The sequence below is a fragment of the Grammomys surdaster genome, unplaced genomic scaffold (genome assembly GCF_004785775.1).
Source record: "Grammomys surdaster isolate TR1022 unplaced genomic scaffold, NIH_TR_1.0 125606, whole genome shotgun sequence".
Taxonomy (NCBI): domain Eukaryota; kingdom Metazoa; phylum Chordata; class Mammalia; order Rodentia; family Muridae; genus Grammomys; species Grammomys surdaster.
In genome coordinates this window covers 1,322,490-1,331,781 of record NW_021620449.1, presented here as the reverse complement: position 1 = coordinate 1,331,781, position 9,292 = coordinate 1,322,490, and the positions used below count along the sequence as shown (strand labels likewise).

At 45.2% G+C, this 9,292-nt stretch overlaps 1 protein-coding gene across 1 annotated transcript in view; it reads left to right on the top strand.

Moving 5' to 3' along the window:
• Positions 1–8,738, top strand: part of Trank1 (tetratricopeptide repeat and ankyrin repeat containing 1) — an 85,458-nt gene extending 76,720 nt beyond the window's left edge. Inside the window, exons 19-22 of the mRNA XM_028787105.1 lie at positions 3,448–3,593; positions 4,232–7,284; positions 8,050–8,148; positions 8,549–8,738. Coding sequence (XP_028642938.1) covers positions 3,448–3,593; positions 4,232–7,284; positions 8,050–8,148; positions 8,549–8,649 — 3,399 coding nt within the window. The 3' untranslated portion in view covers positions 8,650–8,738. The remainder of the gene's footprint in view (positions 1–3,447; positions 3,594–4,231; positions 7,285–8,049; positions 8,149–8,548) is intronic.
• Positions 8,739–9,292: the final 554 nt, after the last annotated feature.

The following is a 9,292-nucleotide window of genomic DNA, read 5'->3' as shown; positions in this document are numbered from 1 at the left end:
GAGAGAGAGAGAGAGAGAGAGAGAGAGAGAGAGAGAGAGAGAGAGAGACTGTGTTCATCCACATCTGTGTTACTATTCAAGGCCTGAAGTCAGCCACAGAGAGGCCAAATTGCAGACCCAAACCAGATGGACGTTAGAATATTTTTGCTTTCTCTTTCCATATGTTTATAGTCTGGAGTCAGCTTGAGTAAGTAGCCTGGTGTTTACATGGAAGTTGTGTGTGTATGTTTGTGTGTGTGTGTATGTGTGTGTGTGTCTGTCTGTCTGTCTGTCTTTCTGTCTGTCTGTGTATACCTGTGTGTGTGTCTGTTTGTCTGTCTGTCTGTGTATACCTCTGTGTGTGTATGTGTGTGTGTACCTGTGTGTGTGTGTGCCCAAAGTTGATGTCGGGAATCATCATCCATCCCTCTTTCACCTTTATTCTTGAAGCAAGGTCAACGAATCAAACTCAGAATTCACAGATATGGCCAGTCTTGCCAGCTAGCTTGCTTTGGGGGATTCCCTGTCTTTACTTTCAAACAACTTCTCACATCAGACATTTAATTGGTTCTGGTGATCAGAATTCTGGTCCTCATGCTTGTAGAAGTGCTTTAGCTACTGAGCCGCCTCCCCAGCCCAGGCATTCCCTGTCAGTATATCAGTTGTGGTGGAATAAGAATTTAAAACAGTCTGGGAGTTGGAGAAACTGTGGTAGAAAGCATGGGGCTGTGAACTGTTGCATTTCCTACCCACATTTCTTACCCTCCATTTGGAACTCAGGTTCCTGTGTCTGTGTGTCTAGGATCTCTAGTATACCCTGGGTATTGAACTCAGAGTAGGAGACGGGAAGTGAGATCTACTGAGAAGTTGAAGGTATGGGTCCTAGGTCAGTGTCTGAGAAGGGGATCAGGCCCTCCCAATGCTGCAGACCTGGCTCCATGTTTGTTATGGGATATGAGTTCCAAGAGATCGGGGTAGAATTGAGATAGAATAGGCATTTATTGGGAATAGGCATCCTACATTCTAGGAATTGAGATCATTTCCAGGCTTTCTAATTTCTTTAGTCTGCCCTGGGATCTTCGGTGTTACCATCTTGAACCCTTATAAGAGGCTACAAAATACAGGTTTGCCTATAATTTCCCCCTTTTTCCTCCCAGTCCCTGCCATGGGAAGGGAGCCAGTTATACCCTTGTCTCTTGACCTTGCTTCAGCCTCACATTCTCACCCTGCTAAAGATTAGACAGTGGTGTCTTTTGTACACGTGTTCTAAGTTTGTCTAAGTGCCACTTTGTTCTGTACTTTTGCTCTCCCACCATTTCTCTTGTGTTAAGCTCTGTCTGAGTCTCCACCACAGTAACATTTCAGAGTGAGTGTTCTGTGTATCACTACCCTAGTTCTCCAGTGATCAAAGTCCAGGCTTTCCACTAATGCCTGGATGCCATATACAACACAGGTGTAGCATGACTCAGTCTTGATGGAGCCATTTGTGATGTGTTGCTATGAGTGGCCTGCTACCCTGGGGTCTTCAGATACTATTACCTCATTTTACTATTTGTGACCACCTTGCTGTCCAGAATGGTCATGCTACTTTGTGTGTAAAGATTCTGTGTTCCCTATGTCTTTTGCCATGTTTAACAGATTCTAACTTTTTCAAGGTCATAGACGTAGCTCACTAGGGATTTAATTTATATTCTTCTGATTGTTACTGAAGTTGAGCAGTTTCATGTCAACTGTTCACATTCCCCTATTGTAAATGGCAGTTATAGCCTGTGTTTTTAAAAATTATGTATTTTAAAAGGTCTTTACTTTGTAGCTACAGGAATTCTTTTTATATTCTAGACTTGCAATTTTTATATGGTAGCTTCTAGTCAGATGTGGCTACTTAAGATTAGTTAAAATTAAATAAAATTCTAGCTTAATGTCAGATTCCTGCCTGAAACTCACTTCCTTGTCCTTGGCCCATATCAGATTCTTGCCAAGCAGCCCCAAAAGTTCTCCACCTCTCCCCATTTTTATTTCATAAACAAGACTGAGCGTGTCTTAGGTTGTTCTGCCAAGAATGCCTTCCTTACCTGTCGTGGAATATGCATTATCAAAAGCAATGCACCTCTGTATTAGATTGGTAAGGCTCTGTACAGAATCTTACCCATCCTTGGCTTGCCAGCCTGGATTCTAAATCTTAGGCTAGAACAAAGAAGTAATTTCAGGCAGGAATCTAAATCTTAGGCTAGAACAAGGATGTAGGCTTCAGACATGAAAATGACTTTGGGCTAGGACAGGGAAGTTTGTTCAGATACTTTGGTCATCCTGATAAGCCCTTAGAAATAGTGATCACGGGAATGTTCATGGAATTTTGTTTATTGCCTTACTTGTTCTTTGACTGTTTGTGTTTATTGTCTTGCTTGTTCCTTGACTATTTGCATCTATTGTATTGCTAGTTCCTCAACCTAGAACTGACCTTAATACTTGCATGTAATTTAAATGGTATAAAAGCAAAAATGGAGGAGGAGGGATAGGATAGGGGGTTAGTGGGGGGAATGGGGAAAGGGGATAACATCTGAAATGCAAATAAATAAAATATCAAATAAAAAAATAAATAAAATTTAAAATCCAGTTTTTAGGTTACAGTACCCCATAATATCGAGGTTTCTTTTCAGACTTAGCTAGTGGCCAGCAGATTGGATCCCACACTAGTGAGACAAGTCTGCTCTCAGAGAGTTGTTGGACAGTGTGGCTCTCAGTGCTGCAGTTCTTGTCTCCTTGCTTCCTCCCTTTTTTTTTCTCCATTTCCAATGCTGGGACTCAAACCCAGGGCCTCACACAAATCTTAAGCAAGTGGTCCATCACCAAGCTATATTCCAAGCCCTTAAAAATGTTTTTTTCTTAGCTTTATTTCATGAGACCTTTGAAGTCATAAAATTCATTAGTTTTTTTTTCCCTAAGATTTGTATCTTTAGGTTTTGTTGGAAACATTTTTACTTACACAGATATTCCCATACATTTTTCTTCAATGGTTTTCATATCTAAACCTTTAAGCTTTTTTTATTTTTATTTTTTATGTTTATGGGTGTTTTGGCTACATGTATGTATGTTTACTGCATGTATACATTGCCTAAGAAGGAGAGAAGATGATATTGGATCCCCTGGGACTGGAGTTAAAGATGGTTGTGGTTCTGGGAATTGAACTTGCAAGATAAACAAGGGCTGTTAACTGCTGAGCCATCTCTCTGACCCTTTATTTACATCTATAGTCCACTGCACTCCATCTTTGTATAAGATATTATTACATTGGGATTTAGCTTGTTCCCTTTATTTTAAAAGGAATTTGTTTTTATAGTATCTATACTATAGTGGCTTTAACTGGATTCTAAGAAATAGATATATAATCATGTTTGTTATTTTGTAGTACTGTTTTTAAGATTAAAAAATTAGAATACTTTAAATAAAAGTAATATTTTACTGTTCTAGATAAGAGATGCTGCCTATTTCTATAAGCGAAGCCAGTGCTTCCAAGATGCTTTCAGATGCTTTGAGCAGATTCAGGAGTTTGATCTTGCACTCAGAATGTACTGCCAAGAGGAGCTCTTTGAGGAAGCTGCTATTGCAGTGGAAAAGTAGGTGGTTTGATTCTTCTGCATCTGTCTGTCTTCTTCTCCCTCTGCACAGGGGATGGCTTGCCTTGGTAGTTACTCTGCCGATTCTGAAGTGGCCTGACCATATCATTCTCCCTCAGCTGAGAGGATGCTTCAGTGCAGGCTCAGAACTCCTTGAGAGTGGCTCTGCCTCTCAGCCTCTTGTTCAGCTCTGACCCATCATCACAAGTGATGGCTGTAGATGAAGGGTGTGTCCCAGTGAGTTTATAATAGAATATACTGACTCTAGTCAGTGGGGTTTGAGGACCCCTGAGAGCTTTATGCATGTAACATGATTCTATCACATACACTACACACCTAGCAAAAGAGAAGAATTACAGGCTAGATTAGAAACAAAGATTGCTGCAACCACCAGTATGTCCTTTTTCAGAATCACAGTCATGTTTACCAAAGCTTACTATCCAAAGTAATTGTTATGTTTTGGGTTTTTAGTATGCATAAATCTTGCTTGGACAACAAAGCATTTCCAGAAATGTCTGAGTGGCAGATAGGTGTAGATCTTTTCTCCAGTATCTGCTCATGGGGACCTTATTTAAGGAGCTTTGTATTGGTTTTCCTACTTTGGTGACAACAAGTTGACATGTGTGTCCTGTTTATAGATATGAAGAAATGCTAAAGAACAAGACCTTTCCCATTCCCAAGCTCTCCTATTCTGCCAGTCAGTTTTACTTGGAAGCTGCTGCAAAGTACCTGAGTGCAAATAAGAGCAAGGAAATGATGGCTGTTCTTTCCAAGCTTGACGTAGAAGACCAGCTGGTGTTCCTGAAGTCTCGGAAATGCCTAGCAGAAGCGGCAGAGTTGCTCAACAGGGAAGGTCGGAGGGAAGAGGCTGCACTATTGATGAAGCAACATGGCTGCCTCCTGGAGGCTGCCAGGCTCACTGCCGACAAGGATTTCCAGGCCTCATGCCTACTGGGGGTTGCCCGCCTCAATGTGGCCAGAGATTCTGACATAGAACATACAAAGGCTATTTTGAGAGAAGCACTTGATCTCTGCTATCAAACCAGCCAGCTGGCAGGCATTGCAGAGGCCCAGTTCCTGCTAGGGATTATCCTGAGAGACTTTCAGAAGCTTAGAGATGCCTTCATCAAGTTTGATATGCTCAACCACTCAGCTGGAATGGTAGAAGCTCTCTATGAAGCAGCCAGCCAGTGTGAGTCTGAACGTCAGAAGGTTCTGGCCTTGGCTCCAGGGGGCTTGGAAGTCCTTCTCAATCTAGTCAGGGCCCTTAAAAATGTGACCAACAATGCTGAGAAGGAAATGGTCAAATCTTGCTTTGAGTTCTTTGGAATTTCTCAGGTGGATGCCAAATATTGCCAGATAGCCCAGAATGATCCTGGACCCATATTAAGAATAATTTTAGATCTGGATTTGACCTTGAGTGAGAAGAAAACAAAGGATCATTTCTTAATAGTGACTGATCAAGTGAAATTAGCTCTGAACAAGCACCTTTTGGGCAGACTGTGTCAGATCACACAGATCCTGCTCGGGAAGAACTACCCAGGAATCTGCATGAGATTTATTGTAGGTTTGAAATGTGAAGATGAGCAGTGTGAAGATTTCCATAGGCCCCTCAGGCGCTGTGAAGCCAAGTGCATGGTTCAGTCAAAAATGCACCTAGTTGCAATCAACGGGTTGCTTCTGGAAGCCAAGAAAGTGTTCCCTAATGTCTTAGCCGAAGAACTTGAAGAAATAGATTATATTGTGTCTCCAGATACATATGGCCTTTGCAAATCCTTCCTAAACCTCCTCTTCCCTAGGCATTTCCATCAGAGAGTGCTGTCAGAAAACCCCATGGCTTGTAAAGAGATCCTCAAGCCAAATTACAAGTCCTTCCGCACTTTCCGGTATGCCTTGAAAGAGTACATCCATGATCTATTTCAAAAAGAAAGTGCACACAGCCGCAGGGAGTCCACAGACCTGTGGCTGAGTGCCATGCAGGCTTTCCTTCTGTCCTCCAGCTACCCAGAGGAGTTTGAGAAGCTGCTTCACCAGGAGGAGGACAGTTACAACCGGGAGCTGAAAGGGCTAGAGTCTGACAGAGAGGACAGAGGCAGGGGCCGAGGCAGCAGAATGAAAGGAATAGAAGGGAAATTTGGCATGTTGGTGCCCAACAGGGAAGATGAGAATGTGGAGAAGTCCTATCTGTGCTTCATCCGGCTTCTGGAGAGTTCCATGGACCAGCTTTATGTACATAGGAATCCTGAAGACTACAAGAGGCTCTTCTTCCGCTTCATGAATGTCCTCATCAAGAGATGCAAAGCGCCTCTGGTTCCCAGCATTATCAATACAGTGGTGCTGCTGGAGCTGCAGTTTGTCCACTGTGGGGTGGTACTGGCCCGCCTCTGGAAGAATGCTGTTCTGTGCCTCCCCAAGAGCTACATTGCACTCTTGCACTTCTGGGAGTTTCTGTTCAGCAAGAAGGACAGGGAATCTGGGGATGTGTTCTCCATCATCCAAGAGTATAAGCCAAAGGATGTGACCAGAGCCATCCGGGACTTCCGGTTCCACCTGTCCTACCTTGTCAGGGTGCTGTGTGGCTATGAGAATATGAACTTCAACATCCTGCTTGACTCCTTCAGTGAAATAGACTATGTGATATCAGGGGAGGCAGAGCGGACACTGGTATTGTGTTTGGTGATGCTGGTGAATGCTGAGGAGATCCTGCATCCCTTCTGCAAGCCACTTCTGTTCCGCCACTTCCGGGAGATCCAGACAAGGCTACAGCTGATGAGTATGGACTGGCCAGATCAGGTGCCCAAGAGGCTGTTGAAGGTGGTACAGCGGGTGCTGATGGCAGCCAGTGTGAAGTCTGTGGCTGAGGCGCTACAGGACCTGCTCTTTGAGCGGGATGAAGAGTACCTGGTGGATTGCCACTGGCGGTGGGACAGTGTACATAGCAAAGGCACTGTGGTCCGTGGCCTCTGTCATGAGGAGGTCAAACTGAACCGCTTGCTCTGTACGGGCCCTATGGACCAGTTTGCTGACTCAGACTGGGATTTTGGTGAAGATGAGACTCAAGAATTAGATGAGTTGGCCCTGGAAGACCGAGATAATTTTCTGGCTGCCATCCTGTCCCAGAAGCAGCGAAAGGCCTTGATCCAGCGCAAGCTGCGCAGAGCCTGCCTAGTGGTGTCTCTGTGTATTAGCTGGAGGAGGTGGATCCGGACAGAGCAGAGCAGGGAGGAGGAGAGGGAGCTCAGGCCTGGGAACTTCAAAAGGGCCGATGTAGACAGGACCCAGTGCGACCTGTGTGGAGTGAAGTTTACCCGAAGCCCCGAAAGCTATTTTATTCCTGGCAAAGCCTTTGAGGGAGCAGCCACAGAGGCTGCGATCATTTCCAGGGCTGAAGTGGAAGGGAGGGAATGCCGAGAGAGAGTCAGTGAGTCTTATGAGCAGCACATTCGCCTGGAAGGCCACCGGAGGCAGCAAGCAGCCTACCAGAAATACCTGGATTTTTTCCATGAAAAGGTAGACCCAATCATCGAAGAAGGCAAAGTGGTGGTGCAGGACATTGAGCAGAGTGTCTGGATCCGCAGTCACCTGGGCTCCAAGGAGCAGAGCCACATGCTGCACAGGAAGGTGCAGGAACACATCAGGAGGGTTTCAGATCTGGTGGAGGAGCTCTACAGGCGGAAGGCCTGGGCTGAAGGTGAGAGCCAAAGGGGACTGGTCCAGGCGCTGTAAGCCTGTAACTAAGATGCTCAGTTACAGCTGACTTAGGGAGGGTGAGATGTTAGTATTAGCAGAAAGACAAGAAAAGATTGTTCTCAGATTCCAGTAAAATCTCATTGTTGGCACCATCGCCAGTTAAATATCATGATTATTGTGACGATGGTTTCTTTGGGTGCCACAGATGAGAAACTGGTTTATTAGCTAATGCTTTTGAGAAGATACAGGTAGAATGTTTAAAGTTGTGAGAAAACTCTTTGAGGTTCCTTATTATTCACTCAGTGATTCCTGAAGTGCTGACAAGATGGTGACCCCTAGGGTAGGAACTGAGAGTACATAGGTCTCCTCTCAGACCGGCCCCTGCCTCCCGTTTAGTGGGAGCTGTTACTAGTGAGTGCTCTCAGCTGCTCTTATCATCAAGTGTTCTCTTCGATTCTTTATTGGCTGTTTCATACCAGCATTGTAAATTAAGCATAAAATTAACAAAATTACATTGAAAACAATTCTGTAATTCAGACACTTCCTCAGGTTCAGGCTTGATGATCTTTTGGATACAAGTTTCCCAGAAAGGGCTGCTTTTGGCAGTCGGCAGACCCCAGCTGTGGCACTGGGCTATCATTTACAGTGGCCTGTGCTTGTGGTGGCAGAAGGCAGCTTGGAGATGTGGGGACCCTGGCCTAGGGCTTGATGCTCTAATGCCTGAAGCCACCTCTTTGCTTAGAGCTTTGTTGTTTTGTTTCTGTAGCAGAGGAGGTGATGACTCGGCAGGTCAAAATTCTGACCCTGTCAGTCAAGAACGCACAAGAGTGGCTGAAGAAGACAGAGCTCCGCTTGAAAGATGAAGGTAAGGCCTGATCACCTAGGACAGGTGACACTTTGGCTCCTGTGAGTCTTAGTACTACTGGCTTCCAGGTGAGTGTCAGGTGGGTTTGCCAGTGATGTCAGGAGTATCTGCCAGACTGTTAGTGATAGAGTTTCTCCGTCAGGTGAAAGGCATCATTCTGGGCTTGTGGTGGTTGCTTATGAATTAGCATAGATGTTCAGTCACTGTGGAGACTCAGCACAGCAACTCCCAAGGATAGTACGCAAAAGAAAGTTCCATTCTCTACCACCCTGGCAGAGAGCTTTATTCCTTTAACTTGAAACAATGATTCCAGAGAAATGAGGTCTAGCAGGATGTTAAACTCTGGTAGAACAGGAATCTGCCATTTTCACTTGGGTTTTGCTGTTTTGCTTCCAACTAGGTACTGTTCAGGATGAAGAGTATGAAAATGAAGTGGAAGACTTTGGTGAGCTCTGCCCCAGAAGGCGTGCCCGGAAATGTGGAAAACAGAGAAAGTACTAACGTGTTTTCACACATCTATTGCCTCTAAAACCTTCAGATCATTCCATCCTGTCCTAAAGTTCTGAATGCTGGCGCAGAAGAGAAATATAATGTGAATTAGTGTTAAAAAGTGATGGCCACCTTTGCTGTCCATTGTCGCTATTGCCCAGTTAGTGGTAGCATAGGGTCAGAGTGCTCCTCGTGCAGGGACCTCTAGTTTTCCAAGTTGAGGTCTAACAGCAACACTGCTGCCCCAGACACCACACATGTCCAGTCATGGGGGAGGTAGTTGAAAGGAGTGCTGGGACTTCTCTGCCCCAAGCTCAGGCTCCCTGGCTCCTCATCACCACTGTAGCAGAGGACTAAGCATTTAAGATTGACACAGCTCAGCTTGGAATGCCCCTGCTCCGGGCTAGGAAATCCCTCTGTGGATCCCACATCTCTTGGCACACTTCTGTAAAACAGCACGCAGAACCAAGGCTATCTGTGCCCAGAGTACATTTGGGCCTTGCTACCCCTGAGTCCAGGCTACCTTTTGGTTGTCTGAGTGACTACTGTATATTTTCCTTTTGTCTCTGGCAACTTTTCTTCCCTCTTTCTTTTCTTATCCTTCCCTCCCTCCCTCCCTCCCTCCCTCCCTCCCTCGCGCGCCCGCCCCCGGGGG